General features: G+C 42.8%; 1 protein-coding gene and 1 pseudogene across 2 annotated transcripts in view; one reads left to right on the plus strand and one right to left on the minus strand.

Annotated features, from left to right (window-relative positions):
• LOC308614034 (cytosolic carboxypeptidase 4-like) overlaps nt 1-19,579 on the plus strand; it is a gene marked incomplete at both ends in the record, with an annotated part of 110,209 nt that overhangs the window by 84,300 nt on the left and 6,330 nt on the right. The window contains 5 exons of the mRNA XM_081228250.1: nt 1,088-1,171; nt 1,404-1,490; nt 3,500-3,648; nt 4,910-4,997; nt 15,048-15,192. Of these exons, the coding sequence (XP_081084376.1) occupies nt 1,088-1,171; nt 1,404-1,490; nt 3,500-3,648; nt 4,910-4,997; nt 15,048-15,192 (553 nt within the window). The remainder of the gene's footprint in view (nt 1-1,087; nt 1,172-1,403; nt 1,491-3,499; nt 3,649-4,909; nt 4,998-15,047; nt 15,193-19,579) is intronic.
• LOC308614825 (calpain small subunit 1-like) lies at nt 10,572-12,547 on the minus strand (annotated as a pseudogene). The gene is made up of 3 exons: nt 12,044-12,547; nt 11,583-11,826; nt 10,572-11,360 (listed from the first exon to the last, which is right to left on the minus strand). The product of its transcript is annotated as a calpain small subunit 1-like (transcript).

Consider the following 19,579-nt stretch of genomic DNA (forward strand, 5'->3'; position numbering starts at 1 on the left):
CCTCCATCCCACAGTCCCAACCTTATAGAACCTGACTTGGCTTGGGGAATAGTTTTGCTGCATCACTGAGGATTGTAAGGGAAAAAAAAATGCATCCTGCAGGGAAGAAATGTTGTGTGATGGATTATTCCCAGGATGCATGAAATGGAGCTTTGCCTTTGGATAGGCATAGTGAGATTAAAAAGAAAATTACTGAACTCAAGGAGAAAACGATTTTCCCAGAAAATAGACTAAGTATGCATACACTAAGTCTATGGAGCAAAGTGTGCATAGCAGTAAGTTTTCTTAACTGTTAGCAAGTTCATCAGCAAATTGATGGTGGATCCCAAGAACTGCTTCCACTTGGTCTCCTGGCTGACATCTCTGACCTCACCCCTCTGACCTTATCTCCGTGCTCAAGTTCCTGAGAGACACACCACAGGGGCTGGCCCAGCAACAGCTCCCCACTGGACAGGACATCTTTCCCCTGAGTCTAGGCCTCATTTTGACCTTCCCTCCCCCTTCTCCTACCCCTCCCCGCCCCAGAGACCTGGATCAGAAATTCAAGGAGGGAATCTGAAATATCCCTTAGGTATCCTTCCTCCCTCTTACTTAAGTCTCCCAGATATTGGTGTTTCTCAGAGAGAAGATTGACCATAGTCTTCTGGAGCAAACAGAACCAAGGACTATAAATGACACAAGAATTCAAGGCTTATTGGAGCCTCCCAGACCATCAGCAATCCTAATGTCTCCTTCAAAAGTGTCTTAGTGCAGAGGGCCCTCTTATTCACACAACCAGAGGCTTCAAAGTCCCTCAGCCCAAATGCTCTTGACAAAACTCCTTTGAGTAGAGAATCCTCCTAAAACGAAAATCTGGCATCACTGCTTCCTACATTCCTACTGCTCAGTGTAGTTTTATTTTTTGATAAAGAAGAAAAGGAAGGAGGGGTGGTGCTTTTTGTACTCATTCAGCTCAAGGTTGGATCATGATTACATTTTTCTTTCATAATTCTCTGATGACTCCCAAGGCCCTTCCCACATGACCATAGGATGAATGGGGTAAGGAGTGAGGGCCAACCCTTAAAATGTTTTCAATTTTCCTTTCCAGGATCAAAATATTTGAGGATGTCCGGAGGCTCATCCAGCCAAGCGATATTATAAATAAAGTTGTCTTCAGTCTAGATGAGCCTTGGTAGGTGGTCTTGAACATCAGTGGAATGAGGGGGGGTGGGAGTATAGAATATCCTTTTAATGGCACGAGCATAAGAATATTTTAAGTTAATAATCCATTCCTTCTCCTAAAATCAACACAGTGAAAATTCGGGTTAAAGATCTGTAAGAGAAAGTTTATCTCTAAGAAATGTTAAACTGTGCCCAAGAACAGCAATAAGTCCTATGTTCAAAGGTTCTCTATTTCATTACAGGCCTTTGCAAGACACCACTTCTGACTGCTTACGGTTCTTCTCCAAGTTTGAGTCTGGAAATCTTCGCAAAGCCATCCAAGTGCGTGAGTAAGTAAGGAAAGCTGCAGGGGCCATACTCAGTATGGCTCAGCCCTGTTTTGTATCCCCCTCCCAGGAGACATTTTCGAAGTTTTCCCTTTTTGGGACGTGGTGAGTGGTAAGTCATTTTTTTTGGTACGTGAAATATTTCAAGGAAGCCCAACATAAAACAAATACAAGTGGAGCTGTTTGGTATGGAGAAGGGAAAGGCAGGCATGTTAAGATTCCTCCTCAGCCTCCTTCTCTTTCTTGTTTGCTATCTCAGCTTCTTCTTCCTACAGCTCCCGCTTTTATTATTTATTCTCTTCATTTATCAAGTTCCAAGGATCCAGGAGGGAAGACCTGATTAGGAATCTCCTAGTGGGAAAATGAGTAGTCCAGGATGTGCCTAAGCTCCTGGCCTTACTCAGGTCTTTCTCTTTATATCTGCCTTTGGCCAGAGTGTAGAATCCTAAACTCGTCAGTTGTGGTCTGGGTGACAGAGTCAAATGACAGAAAACAAACCTACTTACAGGCAAGGATTTTTTATGATCACTTTTTAGCGAGAGCATTGTGGGCATAGCAGACAATTGGAGGGTCATAGACTTCCTGGAATTGTTCTCATGGGTGTCCCTATGGTGCCAACTATAGCTTCATTCATTGTATGGTGAGTTCATTGGTTAGAGTGTGTTGCTTATAGTGACGGTGGGAGGGGTGGGACACCATCTGCTCTGCTACGGCTTCAACAAAGCTCTCCCCTTCCACAAATCTCACTATACACTGCCATTTAATCAGAGGGCCAGAGTAGGAGAGTATGAACGAATCAGGGCAAAACCATTGCCCTTTCTAGAAGAGCAACTCAAAGAGCATGCCAAGGGGATGGGATAAGAATATTTTTGAAAATGAAATATCCTGATGATAATGTTTAAGTCAAAGCTTTATTGCTAATTCTGTTGCTCAAGCTTGAAAAAGTAATTTTTTGGAGACATAGTGATTGTGTGGGGACACATAAGGACTTTCTGGGGTGCTGGAACTGTTCTACATATTGATCCAGGGAGTCGTCACACAGGTGTATCCAGATGAATTTGCTTAAACTCGTTGAGCTGTACATTTAAGATCTGTGTACTTTACTTCATGTAAACTAAATCAGTTAAAAAGGGAAAAAACAAACAGACAAATCTTTCATTGCTAGTCTAATTCATGTTTGTTGCCTTGCTGGGGATTTACATATATTATACTACTCAATCTTTACAAACAGTACTGCAAGTTTAGGCACCATTTCTTTTTTTTTAAATTAATTAATTAATTTATTTACGGCTGTGTTGGATCTTTGTTGCTGCGTGCGGGCTTTCTCTAGTTGCGGCCAGTGGGGGACTACACTTCATTTCAGTGTGCGGGCTTCTCATTGCGGTGGCTTCTCTTTGTTGTGGAGCATGGGCTCTAGGCGCATGGGCTTCAGTAGTTGTGGCACGCAGGCACAGTAGTTGTGGCTCGCAGGCTCTAGAGCACAGGCTCAGTAGTTGTGGCGCATGGTCTTTGTTGTTCTGTGGCATGTGGGATCTTCCCCGACCAGGGCTCGAACCCATGTCCCCTTCATTGGCAGGCGGATTTTTAACCACTGTGCCACCAGGGAAGTCCCTAGACACTATTTCTATTTTTCATTTGAGGAGACTGATGCTCAGAAGTCATGTCTAACATCAAATAGTAATGGCATATCCAACCAGATGTGACCACATTTTCTCTGGGATATAGCACACTTGCATTTTTCCAGCTGGACAGAAACTTCATTACCATTTAATAAAAAGATGGGCTATAGTTGTATAACTGACCCTTCTAATACCAGGACACTGCTCCCCACTCCTTAAATTTCCAAAGCCTCTGTCCAACATTGTGAGATAAGGATGATAACTATAACTTACCAGCCAACCAAGATCCTGGATCTTACATCCATCATCCAGAACCTGAGATGTATAGATTTCTCAGTGTTGGAAGTTCTCTTAAAGGCTTTTAACACTCTGATCTTGCTTCTGACTTTGCAGGTTGGAGTACGACTTACTGGTCAATGCTGATGTGAATAGCACGCAGCACCAGCAGTGGTTCTACTTCGAGGTGAGCGGTATGAGAGATGCGGTCCCTTATCGCGTCAACGTTATCAACTGTGAGAAGGCCAACAGCCAGTTCAATTATGGTATGAGCTCTTGGGAAATAGAGACTTTCTCAATAACACCAAAAATGATGTCACTTTTGAGTGCTTGAATTATTATCAGAAGCCCTGCTTGGGTTGCAGAGGGTTTGAAGTTGGGCTGACATGTTTTGGTTGCCAGGTATGGCAAGACGGCCGCCAACCTATGGTAAATTGCTACTATGGGAGGGGAAGCTTGAAACTCTCCCTGTGCTATGAAATGTTAATACCTCACATAACTTTCCGCCGCTTCCTGCCTCCCTTGCCCCACCTTGAACTTTTTGAGGCCAGTGAGCCCTCTCATTTATTCCTTCTCTCCACCTCCTAAAACCCATAGAAGCAAATGTACTGATCTGTTGATATTTGTCACAGACAGGCAAACGGCACAATTCCATTGGACAACACCGAGTTACACTCTCAGAAAACTCTGGAGAAAGTTTAAATTCTCCTGAATACCTGTGGCACTTTTAGAGGGGGCGTTCAAGGGACAATGACTGACTAGTAGCCCATATTTATTTTGAATGTTTCTAGAAATGGGAAATTCTGCGTGTTATTGCTGGCTCACATACTAATGTATTAGTGGCTCTGAGTAAGGAAAAAATATTCCCCGTAGCTCCAGGTCCGAGCATAGGACATTACCTCTATTTTGTACTGATTAAATAGACTCTTGCTGGTATAGAAAGAGAAAAGGTGAGCCTTGGCTCTTGTATTCACTTGATGCAGCGGCTGTAACAAATTGTCCCACATTTTGTGGCTTCAAAGAAGACAAATATATTCTCTTACAGTTCTGGAGTCCACAAGTCCCAAATCAGTTTCACTGGTCTTAAGTCAAGGCGTTGGAAAGGCCATGCTTCCTCTGGACATTCTAGGGGATTATTTGTTTCCTTTCCTCTTCCGGCTTTTAGAGGTTCCTCACATTCCTTGGCTCATGGCCCTTTCCTCCATCTTCAAAGTCAGCTGCATAACATCTTCAAATCTCTCTGCTTCGGCCACATTGCTTTTCCTCTGTAGTCAAACCTCCCTTTACCTCCCTCTTGGAAAGACACGTGTGATTGAATTTAGGGCCCACCAGGATAATCTCCCCATCTCAAGATACTTAATTTAACCATATCTACAAAGTCCCTTTTGTCATATAAGGTTAATATACAGCTTCCATGGATTAAGACCTGGGTATCTTTGAGGGCCATTATTCAACCTACCACAGCTCTCCTTTTCTATTCCCCCCACCCCCCACCTAATGGATTAATCCTGCCTTTATTTTGTGTAGGGATGCAGCCAACTCTGTATTCTGTGAAGGAGGCTCTTCTTGGTAGACCTGCCTGGGTACGGACAGGCTATGAAATCTGTTATTACAAGTAAGTTAGAGTGTTGTTAGCTTCCTTTGCTCTTCTGTTCTCTCTCAGTTTCCTGCTTCTCCATGTTAATCTTACAAACCTGAGCAATCTGTGCTTGTCTGCTGTACTTGTCACTCTTCCAGTGGCAAATGCTCTGTCCTTCAGAAGCCTAAGCGTGTGAAACGGCACCCACAGTAGACCTCAAGAAATATCTTTTGGTTTTCTGAAAAGTCATCTATTCTTATTTAAACACCTTAAAACCTTTAGACCTTACTGTTGGATATTATTATATAGACTCAACCTATGATTAGTGCATCAAGCTTCAGTTCTTTTCCTGTTTCCATTGGTCCCAGTGAACAAAAAGTGTGAGATATTCTAATTTAATTCTTATCCATCCCATGCTTCAGTTTTCCAAAGCAGATAAACATGAATATGTGAGAAATATACTTAAGTAACTGTTGCTCCACAGAAAGATACATTTTGGAAAAAATAGAAGAGAAAGGTATTTTCAGAATTCATCTTCAACTCTTGATCAGTAGCCACTTCCATCAATGTATCCTGTAAAGGTGTGATGAAATTTGAATTATCCATATATTTTGATAAAATACATGCATGCATTCCAGACCCATGAATTGCTTATTTGTGCACTTTCCTTTGCTAGAAAATAAAATACAAATTCATAAGACAAAAAAAGGATAGGGAATGTGGACAGGTAGAAACTATGTAGCTAATTATTATCTTGTTGCTGGTTTCTTATAAAAAACCGATACGCTAGTGCTTATTTTCTTGGATAAAGTAATTTATATCTCTTTCTGAGATGACAGGAGGCCCCTAAAAATATTATCAGGCATTCTTGAGTTCAGGATAGTTGCAAATATCACAAAGAAAGAGTAAAAATGCTTATGCCTCTTGGCTTTTGAGACTATCAGGAGCATTGACAGATAAGAAGGTCAAGAATCTTGTTGCTCTATCAGACACAAGGGCAATCATCACCATAGAAGTAAGGATAGTCTATAAAGCACAGAGATGGGCTAACAGTTTGTAATGAAAGAGTCAGCAGTCTTTAGTCTTGGATGTATTAGAATATGGACCTGGGTAGTATTTTCATTATATTCTTCAGAACAATAGCAAAGCCATACAATGTTGTTGGTTTTCCATAGCAATGACTTTCTGACCCACCTATCTGCAGACTCTCAGGATCCTCTTATGGTCCAAAGAGATTGAGACTAAAATCATCTCAAGGTGACAGGGGCCACAGCTGTAGGGGAAAATAATGGAAGCATAAATTTGGACTTTGGTGTGTCAAGAATAATTTTTAGTGTCCTCGAGAAATAGTAATTCTAAATAAACATGAAAGACCCGGCTTGCAGTGGGCTTGGATCTGGAGGTTAGTAAGAGATTGGACAAACATAACATTCAGCATCCTTTGGGAGGGGGGAAGCTGTCCCTGGAGGCTGCTTCCTTGGAGGTGGGGGATAAGGCGTGGGCTTAAGGGGATTTAGAATCTGCCAAGAGGAAAAGGAAGAAATCAAACATCCCAAAGCAGAGCCTTGGCCTAAAGAATGACAATGTTAATGTTAATAGCTTTTAGATTCATGAACAAGACAATTGTTATGTGATTAAAGAGTAACAGAGGGGTAACATGAAAACCATGAATGTGTAATGTAATTCGTTTTTCATCTTCTAGCCATGAATACAACAGAGATGAATGGATAAGATTGCTACATTATAACATAGTTTGTTTTACACCAATTCACTGCATTGTGTTAACATATTTCCAATAATGGGATCTAACAACAGGATAGATATGTTATGTGTATCTCTATTCAACTGCAAATCAGAGTGCCTTTCCCTACCGTAGAATGCCTTAGATTATACAATGTATTTATTTCTCTCTTTTACCCATCACAGTCTTTGAGTTGATCTGCTTTTGAAGATTTTTTGGCTTCATCCCTGACTTTATGCTCTCTAATGTATTAATTTGGGAGAACTTTACCTCCTATTTCTTTGTCTCCAATATGTCATCAGGAACTCAGAAGTCTTATTTCTATTACATTCTTATATTTAGTACCATGTTCTAAAGGGGGTGCCAGGGTGCTTATTGTGGAGAGAACCATGAGCCATGGTACCTGAGTATATCTATGGGAGGGTGAAAGAAAAGAGTACTCAGAAAGAATGGGATATCCATTTCCTTCAAAAAGTGATAGCAACAGTGATCAGTTAAGGAGGTGGGCCAACTGCTTTGTGGGTCGGAGCATCATCACTTAGAAAGTGATCTCCAAACTATCTTGATAAGATATACTAATCCATGTACTTTTAATATAGAATTGTTCATAATTTAAAAAAATCAATTATACATGCCTTACTATACTAATATATTATGCATACTAGAAAACATGCAGAAAGTTTAGAATTTTAAGACATGGGGAAAAGATGAGAAAAATAATTTTCAATTTAAATCTTTAAATTTTAAATGTCAAATTGTTATATATTTTTTTACTATTGGTAACTCAGGGCATCCTATACCCTTAAGGTTTACCATGAAAAATATAGTTGTAAATTGCCTTTTGGCTAATTTTGAAAAATGGTGGTTAACTTCTCCAATCTAATTAGATAATTTTTACACAAATAAGAATTCTTGAGAAAGAGCTAATATTAAGGTAGGAAGTAGGCCATGTCAGTTCTTTCATTTTCTCGGTCATTTGTGTTTAAAATGTAATATTATTATCAATCTCTGAATTCCAAGCAGAATTTAGAAAATACTAATTATCTATATTGCAGGGTTTAGTTTAATTTAGATAATATAATCTGTAAATCCACCAGAGAAGTCTTCTGCAAGTTTAAATACCTTGCCAGAAGCTGAAATCTAAAGAATGAGAGAGATGGTGAGCTGCTCTCATCCCTCCCTCAGGAAGCCTCCTGTACAGCAGTCGATACTAAACTACCTGACCTATGAAAACCATAGATATAAAATGTAATGTATTTTTCATATTCCAGCCCTGGAAAACAACAGAGAAGAATGGATAAGACTGCTGTAGTGTAATCTAGCTTGTTTTATAATTATTCATCATAGTAGCTTGACTTGGACAGCATAGGGGCAGCGTTGTCCATCCCCATATTAAACCTTAGACAACTTTCTTTCTTCCTTATTAGATCATAATAAATTTAAAGAGAAATTCTAATATCTTCTCCCTGTGTTCAGTAGATCTGATCTTCTTGCCCCTCCCCTGGGGTACCTGTTCCCCCCCATCCCACCCCCTCGCCCACCCACCTGGCAGATCCCTAAGCTAGAAAATCAAAAGGGATCCTCCAAAGGGAAGAACAGAAATGGGCAGGCTTATTTTTCCATGCCTCTTGTAAAAGTAAGCAAGGACTGTTTTAGTTCCTGCTTTATTTACTTCCCTGCGGTCTGCTCCTCCCTCTAATGTACACAGCCTCACACCTTTTTGAATTTTCTCCCAGCTCTGGTCTAAAGTAATTTTGGTGCTGAAGGGCAGAGGGAGGGAAGCTGCATGCTCAGAGTGGCCATGTAATACACAACAGCTGATCTCTTCTGACATTTATCTCTGCTCGTGAGAGGAGATGGAACAGCTCACTCATGAAGATGAATGTCATACAAGAGCTCTGCCATCATGCATCCTTCCCAGGGATCTCAGGAGAGAGATTTGGTGCTATACAGAATATTAGAAGCTCTGTAGACACAGGGTAGCCTGGTGACTTGACTGCCCTGCCTTATTAGATCCTGTTAAGTGAAATGATGCTCCCATGTTAAACAGAGCCATCGTCATTATAAGTTTATCTAATTCACTCTCTATCTTGGCATTTGCTTCTTTCATGCACACACAGAAAAAAAAAAGATAAAAGATAAAATTTAAAAAAATGACTTCCCAGCATATTTTAACGTACAAATGGAAGGAGACTGAGTTCATAACCATGCATTTGTGTACTTTGCTCCTTGCTTCATTGAAAGCTTTATGATTTTAAAAGTGCAGACCCTTCCAAGGATAAATTGTTCAGAGAATGGAAAAGCAAAGGGGAGCCTTTTAGCTGTGGAATGGCTCATCTACCCATATCATCTTTGACCCAACATGCATCTAGGATCTGGCATATTTGAGAGCACACTTGATTTTCACCAGGCTTCTTCTCCGCCTAGAAGAGCAGATCAAGGAGAGAAAGTTTCTGGAGTGAAACTTCTACCACTCATTAATGATGTGACCTTGGGGCAAATTATTCCAGCCTCTCTCAACTTCAGATTCCTCATCAGTAAAAGGGGATAATAATGGTATCTACTTGATAAATCTGTGCTGAGGATGAAGTGAAATGAGATAAAGCACATGGAAATCTTACAACAGTGTCTGGTGCATAGTGGATGTCCAGTGAGTGTTAGCAATTATTAGTAATTAGTAGAAGCTTCTTAGTGGCATCAAATACCAGTGACATAAAGAATCATAGTGGTATGAATAATTTTCTCACTAGCTATCATCTGGATTATTTTACATTCCTTCTGTTATTTTAGACTTCAGGTTTATAGGTATCTCTGATTTATGAAAACCGAAACTTCCAATTCTTGCTTGCTGAAGTAAACCAAAAGACCTCTTGTCCTTTTCTCCATTCTTATGAGACAGGTGATAAAATGAAAAATAATCTTGTTTTGGGGGTAAGCCCACACCTAGGGTTGAATCCTGTTTATTGTGCTTGTTGCGTGGAGTTCCTCAAGACACTTAACATCTCAATTTTCCCAGTCTGTAGAGTGTGCATAATAATACCTTGAAAGGATATAATTAGGATTAGAGAGAAGATATGCCAAGTATTCTAATGATTACTTCTAGAGTCTTAGGTCCATTTATTCTACAGGCCTTAGTTGAACAGCTGCTAAGTCCAGGTACTGTGCCAAGCATGAAGATATACAGACAAATAAGCATAATCCCTGCCATAAAGCATGGGCAGTGAGGGAGAGGCACAATGTGATAAGAATTATGTAAAAGGGTGGATATTGGGGAAGACTTCCTGAAAGAGGAAACACTTGTGTTGAGTCTTGAAGGAGGAAGAAGAGTTGGCTAAATGAGGAAGAAGGAAAGCATTTCCATACAAAGGAAGAACATGGGAACCATTTGACATATAAAGGATGAATGTTACTGCCTTGCAAACATCCCTCAGTATGTTCATATCATAATTGGGAAAACAAAAAGAACTTGATAGGATCTCACTTTATCATGGACAGATCTAATTGTAGCAAGCCAAGTGTTTCACTTTGGAGATTTATGGAACACTTCACTTTGAAGAAGGTGATCTTGGGAAAGTTTAAAGGTTTCTGAAGAGGAAAACTTTGCTAGAGGTGGAGTCATCTCCAGGACTCTCCCACTACAATGTAGCCACCAGGAGACTCCAGTGGGGAAGCCTGACGTTTGCTTTAGTTTCACCTACAGCGTAGACCCTGGATTAGGGTAGCAAGTGAATCTCCTTTAGCTGAAACTCATCCTAAATGAGGTGATTTTCATTTTTCTTAAATTCCAGCCATCAGCAACCATCCTGAAGAGGGCTGGATTATTAGTGGGGAGCTTTTAGTCTTGCCACGACAATCTTGCCCATGAAGCTACAGCAAGGGTGTGTGTACAACAGGCGTGTGTGTGTGTGTTTTGGGAGGGTGAGGAGGTAGATTTTATAGCCCAAACTACCAACTTTCCTTAAATCACTAGAACCTTGGTCCACAGAAGCTCAAAAGCTAAAAATTATTCTATTTTATTTCTCTCTCTATTTCACTGTAGCTGTTCCCTGCCTGGAGTCCAGTTTTGGTTTGAATGGTGGAAAGAGCCTAGGGATGGGAATTTCATATACTTTTTTTTTTCTTTTTTCAGAGAGAGCAGCAACTACGGTGCATTTATTTCCTCCTGGGCCTGGCAGGCTGGGAGCAGAATACAGACAGAGGCACTGGGGCATGTGGCCTGTTATGGCCTGGAGTTTAGCTGCCTGGGTGGTAACTGAATGGGTGTGCCAGGGTGTGTAGGGACTGGAGTGATCCTCCCAGAACTGAGAGAAGGGCCCTTGGGGTATGCAAGCAACACCAACGTTGGGCTTGGCACAGATGCAAGAGAAGGGTTATGGAGTAGATGTGAGATGGGTGTGCTGGGGCAGGGTGTGTTGAAGCATGTTGGGCCCTGGCTGTTGACTGAGAATCTGGGTGCCAAGGGCTAGGAGAACAGGCCTGTGGGTCCGCAGGAGCCATGAAGATGTGACTGCAAACAGGATCAAACCTGGGGGAGACCGAAGAGTCCAAGGTGACTCCTACAGCGAGGCGATGAGGGGGCAGGTCTGGGACTCCCATTCAGGAATACATGGTCAGCTGTAGCCACTCCTGGGTGTTCACCTGGATTTGTCCAGTGCCATCTTTTTTTTTTTTTTGGGGGGGGGGGTTTTTTTTTTTTTTTGCGGTATACGGGCCTCTCACTGTTGTGGCCTCTCCCGTTGTGGAGCACAGGCTCCGGACACGCAGGCTCAGCGGCCATGGCTCACGGGCCTAGCCGCTCCGCGGCATGTGGGATCTCCCCAGACCAGGGCACGAACCCGTGTCCCCTGCATCAGCAGGCGGACTCTCAACCACTGCGCCACCAGGGAAGCCCTGTCCAGTGCCATCTTTGTCAAGAGATTTGAAGGCATGGAACATGGCATCCGGTCTGACCAGGCAGCTGATGAAGTTGTCAAAATCCATGTTCCCTCCCTCATCTGAGTAGTGTCGGATGATCGTGTTGTAGAGATGCTCATTCAGGCGGAATCCTGCTGCCTCAAAGGCCCCTGGGAGTTCACGGCTGCCAATGGTCCCTGAACGGTCAATGTCAAATTGTTTGTATATAGCCTGCCACTTTTTTTTTTTTTTTGCGGTACGCGGGCCTCTCACTGCTGTGGCCTCTCCCGCTGCAGAGCACAAGCTCCGGACGCGCGGGCTCAGCGGCCATGGCTCACAGGCCCAGCCGCTCTGCCGCATGTGGGATCCTCCCGGACCGGGGCATGAACCCGTGTCCCCTGCATCGGCAGGCGGACTCTCAACCACTGCACCCTCGGGGAAGCCCGGCCTGCCACTTTTTGATGTTCCACAAGTACGTGAATTCCTCGAAGCCCAGCTTGCCGGTCGTGTCACCACCATGCTGTGACATGTGTCAGTGCCAATACCATCAGTCTTCAGATCAGGATGTCGGGTCACAACTTTGTTGAGAATGTTCATGAGTTCTGTGGCACTGACCTCCATGTCCTCTCCAGCCAGCTGGGCAAAGACCTCCGGAACTGCCGTGCCTTCTCACTCATTGGCCTCGATGTTGGGGTAATGGGTGCGAGGGGGCGGGGGCTCTGGGTTGTACTGCGCAGCCGCCTCGCTAATGGCGCTAATGACCCCGCCCAGTATGCGCACGCAGTTCCGCACCCGCCCAGTATGCGCACGCAGTTCCACGCAGTTCCGCAGCCGCCGCCACGCCTCGGGCCCACTGACCAGGCCTCCGAGCACATTCCCTAAGGCCCCCGCCCAGGCCCCCGCCTCCCCCGCCGCCTCTTCCACCCTTCCAGACCGAGTTAACCAGGAACATGGCTGTGACTCAAGATTCTGCCTCGCTCGCGCGTCGGCCGGTCAGCTAGTCTCCATATTCTTATTTTTACTCTCTCTCTTGTTCTCTGTGGTGGCTGGTGGGGTAGCATAGAATTTGCTTAGGATGAATGTGCCTGTGATGTGACTTCAGTGTACTTAGTACAGTGAGAAGCCTAGAACTAAGCAAGGCTCATGTCAGATGAGACCACCCCCACTGGCCTCGTGGGTATCTTATGAATCTTGAGGAGAGATGCAGGCTCTGTCTCCACTGCATGTAGGTGAAAAACTTGGGGATGGCAAGGCACTAGATGTATGTTTCCACCTGCTTTTACCTTCATGAATATATATGTATGGTGTGTGTGTTTTCACACTCATGCATGTGAAGCTCAATTCCACATTCTGATTGGTTGTCAAAATGTTGACCATTTGACCAAAATGTTGACTGGCTCGTTTCACTTAGAAGAGAGGTGTAATTGACTAGGTTCAGCTAGGTGTAAACTGAATGTGTGCTTGCAGTGGAGCCTTGAAATCAGAATGAATAAAGGTAGAGCATATGTGGTTTGCATGCTTTCTGAGTTACCATCTGCTGCTTTACATACTTGCTAATAATCAGAGCCTTAGCTCCGGAGAAACTATAGCACTTTGGGGAAATCTGGAGAAAATAGACTGAATTAGGTAGCAAGATCCAGATGGCACCATGGGTAAAGATGCCTTTTTGGGGACTTCCCTGGTGATCCAGTGGTTAAGACTCTGCTTCCACTGAAGCGGGTGCAGGTTCAGTCCCTGGTCAGGGAACTAATACCCTGCATGCAGAGCAGTGCGGTCAAGGAAAAACCAAAAAAAAGTTGCCTTTTTGAAGTTTCTAGTCCTGTAGTCACAAAGGATATGGGTCCTATTAATAGGATGCTGAAAAGCTGGTTCATCGTTGGGGATTTCCTTCTTTCCCTAGGATGACCAAGGATCCAGGGTGCCATATTGGCAGAAGCTGATGCAAGAGAAATGTATAGCCTGATAGGTCATAGTCCATGGAACTACCAATTTCTCTTACTCCCATTCTTAGTTTTATGAATATTGAAAAAACCCACAAAACCAGGCAGTAGATTTTCTATTTTGTCCTTTCTTGCTCACTTGATCTTTTTGCTTTGGTGGCAGGTGTCATGAAGGTAGCAAAAAAGGCAGAAAAGAATAATCCCTATTTTTTATATTTGCAAGAACGCACAGAATAATTATCTGCTTTTTCTTCCCTCTCCCCACCCTTTCCCCCAATGAAACCCCAAAGCACAATGGACAAGAAAGCCAACGTTGTAAATGTTCAAAGGTGGAATTACATCTTTTGGTGTCCTGGTGTATTTTGCATTATAATGCAGCCTTGAGGATAACACTTCTCAGGAAAGCCTGCACAGCTGTCTCAGTATTAAGAGGCAAGGAGGGAGCGTAACTGGCAGCGTATGGGGAAAATATTGCTTGGAATGTACTTCTGGGTGCAAATTACTTTGATACTGTTCTCTGAAGTATCAACATTGGTGCTTCATCTTTTTTTTTTTTTTTTTTTTTTTTTTTTTTTTGGCTGTATGTGGGCCTCTCACTGTTGTGGCCTCTCCCCTTGTGGAGCACAGGCTCCGGACGCCAGGCTCAGCGGCCATGGCTCACGGGCCCAGCCGCTCCACAGCATGTGGGATCTTCCCGAACCGGGGCACGAACCCGCGTCCCCCGCATCGGCAGGCGGACTCCCAACCACTGCGCCACCAGGGAAGCCCTGGTGCTTCATCTTTGACAAAGGAAAATGTGGATTGTCAGGCTGTAAGAAGCTGAACCACATTTGGGGTGACAAATGTATTCCTTTGGGAAGAAAGTCTTGTGTAGTGGAAAGAACAAAGGCCTTGCAGGCAGATCTGGGTTTGAGTCCTGTATTGGCCACTTATTAGCCTTTTGACCTTTGACAAATGGATTTTTCTAAGCTTTTGTTCTTTCATCCACACAATGGGTTGTTACAGTGATAGCAAGATGACATACATTGTGTTGAGTTGGAACTCTGTATAGGGTAGTGATTGCTAAGAAACCGTCTGGCAGGCAGAAAGGAAAGGAGGAGCTGGACTCTGTGTTATCTGGAGAGAGGCAGGGGTTGAGGAACCCAGATTTGGGTAATAAAATATATGTCTCTAATAAAATCCCAGGAAGAACAGAATTATTCACATTTTCCTCTGTTTTCTAGTTCAGTGACTCTATAGCCTTCATTTTCAGACACAGCAAGGAAAGGCCTATGGCATAGATGCCACAATTAGGAGACAGATGGATTAGCCTAGATGTTGGTGATTTGGGCTCATGACCTGGCAGTAAGCTCACTTCTCTATTTCTCCATTTTCTAAATTTTGCTCACCAGGTGTTTCAAGTGAAGGACGTTTTGCTAGTATATAACACCAAAGGTTTATGGCATCTCGAACCCTAAATGACGGTTTTCCCCACCTTTCCCTCATTCTTGTCTCTTCTCCTTTCTCTTGTAGAAATCATTATCGCCAGAGCGCAGCCATCACAGGGGCAGAGTCTGGGAAGTGCTATTACAGCCTCACCTTTGCCGTCACCTTCCCGCATGCCGAGGATGTCTGCTACCTGGCCTACCACTATCCTTACACCTACACCACCCTCATGGTAACTTCCTCTCTACAGCCTTATGGAGGCCCAACTGAAGGGGCTCTTGGAGGTTTTCCTGGCAACATTCAGGAGACCCTGTCATCCTGGTGGGGACTTCAGCCTTCCAAGGGATCCAGGGTTTGTTGTCACTAACTTGGTGGCTTTCTATTTGTCCCTTTTCCTTCCTTGGACAGAGTTCGAGGCTGAGGTCATGACCAGTGACATTCTGGAGGCCCCAGTGGCATATAGTGCTCTTCATCTGTAGGTTGAGTGTGGGAGGTGGAGGGCAGGAGGACATTTCTTAGGGGCTCTATCTTTAAAAAGCCGTCAAATTAAGCAAGGATAAATGAGATTGGAATGAGATCATTCCGTTGAAATGGGGTAAAACCATGCAGGTCAGCTGAGATGCAGATTTAAAGGACATAGACACATTGAGAGGAGTGAAGCAGAGGCTGAGGAGGTGAAGCTTGGAAAAACTCCCTGAGTTCACCTGAAAGCTGCGGAGGTGAAGCTTGGAAAAACTCCCTGAGTTCACCTGACAGCTGCTTCCCCATTTCCAGTGGTTCCCACGGCCACGGGCTGGAGGCTGTTAGCAGGATCCAGGGCAGACAAGAAGGGTGGAACAATAAAGTATTGAATCACTGCAAATGAGGGTCACAATCTTTTTATGAGAGGAGGGTAGTGTCAACCTGTCCAAACTCGAAGTCAGCATTCCGATGTCCTATCAGACCCTGCACAGGGCTCATTTGACCAACCTGAGCAAACTGCTTAAACCATGCAGTTTCCTGTCATTTGAGAAAGTTGGCAAACCATCCCTTTCCCCTAGCTATTTCATGGATATCCTGAGGATTAATGAGCTAAAGTATCTCTTATAAAATACTTTCACCCTCTTCATTAATGCAAAATGTTATTAGCATATTCATAATAATATGTGTATAAGCAAACAGATATATCACTTAGCCTGAAGGATGAGCATTTTCATTGCAAGTCTGTGATGGGAGTTGGAAAAGACGATAATCAAGAACATCTTTCCCCTCAGAAGGAATGTTCAAGTATAAATACAATTTTTTCTGCATTGAGAAGGCGTACCTTCAACCACTTGGCTAACTGCTTCATAAAAGGACATCTGCCCTTCTCTCCATAGGTTGGTTTGCCTAAAGAGAGATACTTTTTTTTTTTTTTTTTTTTTTTTACTATTTCCCAGACTGGAAAAGATATACGACTAGTATTATTTGCGTACAGCACTTAGAGATCTCAAGAACTTAATCCAAGAAATGTGCATCACAACCTTTGCTGTAACAAGGCATGTTGTTGTAAAACATGCTCATTGCCTTTAGGGACTTACAACAGGCAAGATTCATGATCCCCTTCAACAGCTGTTCTTATTGTCTCGCCTGTGAAACCCTGCACGTGAAAAGTCTATTGGGGAAGAGGATTCCTTTTTTTTTTTTTTTTCCATTTTTTTTTAAGTTTATTTATTTATTTTTTTAATTAGTTTCTGCTTTATAACAAAGTGAATCAGTCATACATATACATCTGTTCCCACATCCCTTCCCTCATGCATCTCCCTCCCTCCCACCCTCCCCATCCCACCCCTCCAGGCGGTCACAAAGCACCGAGCTGATCTCCCTGTGCTCTGCGGCTGCTTCCCACTATCTATCTACCTTACGTTTGGTAGTGTATACACGTCCATGCCTCTCTTTCGCCTTGTCACAGCCCACCCTTCCCCCTCCCCATATCCTCAAGTCCATTCTCAAGTAGGTCTGCGTCTTCATTCCCGTTTTGCCCCTAGGTTCTTCATGACATTTTTTTTTTAAATTCCGTATATATGTGTTAGCATACGGTATTTGTCTTTCTCTTTCTGACTAACTTCACTCTGTATGACAGACTCTAGGTCTATCCACCTCATTACAAATAGCTCAGTTTCGTTTCTTTTTATGGCTGAGTAATATTCCATTGTATATATGTGCCACATCTTCTTTATCCATTCATCCGATGATGGACACTTAGGTTGTTTCCAGCTCCGGGCTATTGTGAATAGAGGATTCCTTTTTGAATGCGTGTTTGCCTTTTCCGTCCGGGGGAATGATCCATGGTTCCAAGACACTATTCTTTACCCTTGTTAGAATATCTTTGACCTCCTGGAGATTCTCAGTGGCAATTAGTCTAAAAGTTTAGAATACAAAGGGGCTTGGGGAATTGTCTAATTCACCTTTATCATTTATAGATGGAAAAACTGAAGCCTAGAAATCTCACATTTAGCTAGTGGCCAAGCAGGGAACAGAGTACTGGCCTTTGACATCTATTCCTGTCTGAATAGAAAGTCTGAAACTCCTTCAGCCGGCCTTGACTGCATCTGGCTTCTTACTTTGAATTTCAGACTTTGAATCAGCTTGTAGGCACTTAGCAAGGACCCATCAAAGCATCTTGGAATAAAAATGGGATCATGTTTGGGGAACAACACTCTTCTCACCTGAACCACATCCATAGCACCCAGAGTTATAGACAAAAATCTTGGGTTGATGACTTGAACTCAACCATTCGAGGTTATATATAATCACACAACCTGGTGATTATATGCACCTATAAAAGTGGGCTGCCATTGCCGTAACTACTGTATGTCATAGCTTTTGTCTTTGGGACCACTCAGTACTCTTGTCAGACTAAAGCACAAGGTCTAAAGTTTACAATCAACAAATAGTTTAGGAGCCACTGAGGTCAAGTTGGGGATAATTTCATATTGAGGGGGGACAAAAATTCAAGAAAAGAAGACCCCACCATCACTTGATCTCAGTGAGAGGAAGAGAGAGGTCTTGTTCATTGATGCTTATTGGCTTGTTACTTTGCCTACTGACTGAACCTCTTCCCACTAGGAAGAGGAGAGTTAATGAGAAAGAGAGACAGGAAAAGGGTAGCTTTTCATTTCTTCTAAATGAGTAGAACAGAATAAGAAAGACGATTTGTTCCTTGAAGTAAAAAATGTATATACTCAATTTTAGGTTTTACATTTCCAGTAATGCATGGGCTTTGTGTTCTCCAGGTTTAAGACAATAATTGACTCGGTGACTTCTCTTAAAAAACTCTTCCTCCCATCATGAACAAAATAAGTACATTCTGTAATGCACAGTGGTCATTTTTATTTTTGGACATGTCCTAAGGAGAAACAGTTTTCTTCCAACAGATCAGTGATAAATGTGAATGATACCCCAAGGGCAGAATTAACTGGATGTTACTTGCGGGTTATGCTGAGGGGTGGAAAATATATTTCTGTGTGGAATTCACAATTGTGTAAATTTTTATAGCAGAGGACATGTATTTTGGAGGTTTTTCAACATGAATATAATTTTGCAACCTTAAAAGTTTTATTATTCTCTTGTAATAAGGGAATTAGTATTTGGATCTTTCAAATTGCTATCTTCCAGATGCTTGCCAGGAACTCTGTTGGATAATTGTCCAAATTATAGTATTAAAATAAAGCTGAAAGAAAGAAATACAATATTATTGTAATTATGAAGCAAGCAAAAGGAGTTCTGTTTAATCATCCATCTCAAGGTATCAGTAATTGCAGTGATTGTTAAAGTGTTGTTAGCAATCCTTGTTAAAGTATTTGGATTATGTTCTGGATTGCCCCTAGGTAGCCAGGAGTATTGGTTGAAAATGGCGCCCCAAGAGAGTTTCTGATGGACATTTTAGCGAGTAAGAAAATGGGACCTCACTGAGAACTTATAACTACATGAGTTGGCAAGAGATAAGAAAAGTGATCAGAAGTAAGATCCATGTGTTGGGAGAGCTTAAGGCTTTTGGAGGGTAGAGTAGGGTTTTCACCAGACGTATATACCCACTGTGGTAGATGCTACCAGCATGATCTTTAGAGATAAAATGGAGTGTACTGTGGGGAGAGTAAGGGAGGGGAGGGGGAGAGAGGGAGAGAAAAAGAAAGAATTGAGAATTAGAATGCCATATTCACAATCTCTTCTAAAGGGCTCACGTTTAAAATGTGTCCAGTAGGAAATATTGACTTACATGTGGTAGATCAAAGTTGCAATGAGCAAGTCATAAATCAGTGTTGTCACTTAATCAATAGACAGACACCTATCTTTGTATGGGCAAAAGGAAAGGACAGGCACCAGTAAAGGGTCCTGATATCGAGGAGTTGAACACAAAGAGCCATTCTGGAGGAGCTGAGGTGTGTGTGGATGGATGGTGAAGTCACTGACTACAGGAACCCCTGAATTCCAGGGTTTTGAGCACAATGTAAGAACAAGTTTTGGAGTCAGACAGGCCTGGATTTGGGTCTAAGCTCTGTATTGTCTTGCAGTGTAGTCATGGACAAGCTATTTAACTTCTTTCAGCCTCAGTTTTCACATCTGTAAAATTGGAACCATTGAAGTGGTTATTCTACGGG

The sequence above is a fragment of the Mesoplodon bidens genome, assembly GCF_964165515.1.
Source record: "Mesoplodon bidens genome assembly, chromosome: 3".
NCBI lineage: Eukaryota > Metazoa > Chordata > Mammalia > Artiodactyla > Ziphiidae > Mesoplodon > Mesoplodon bidens.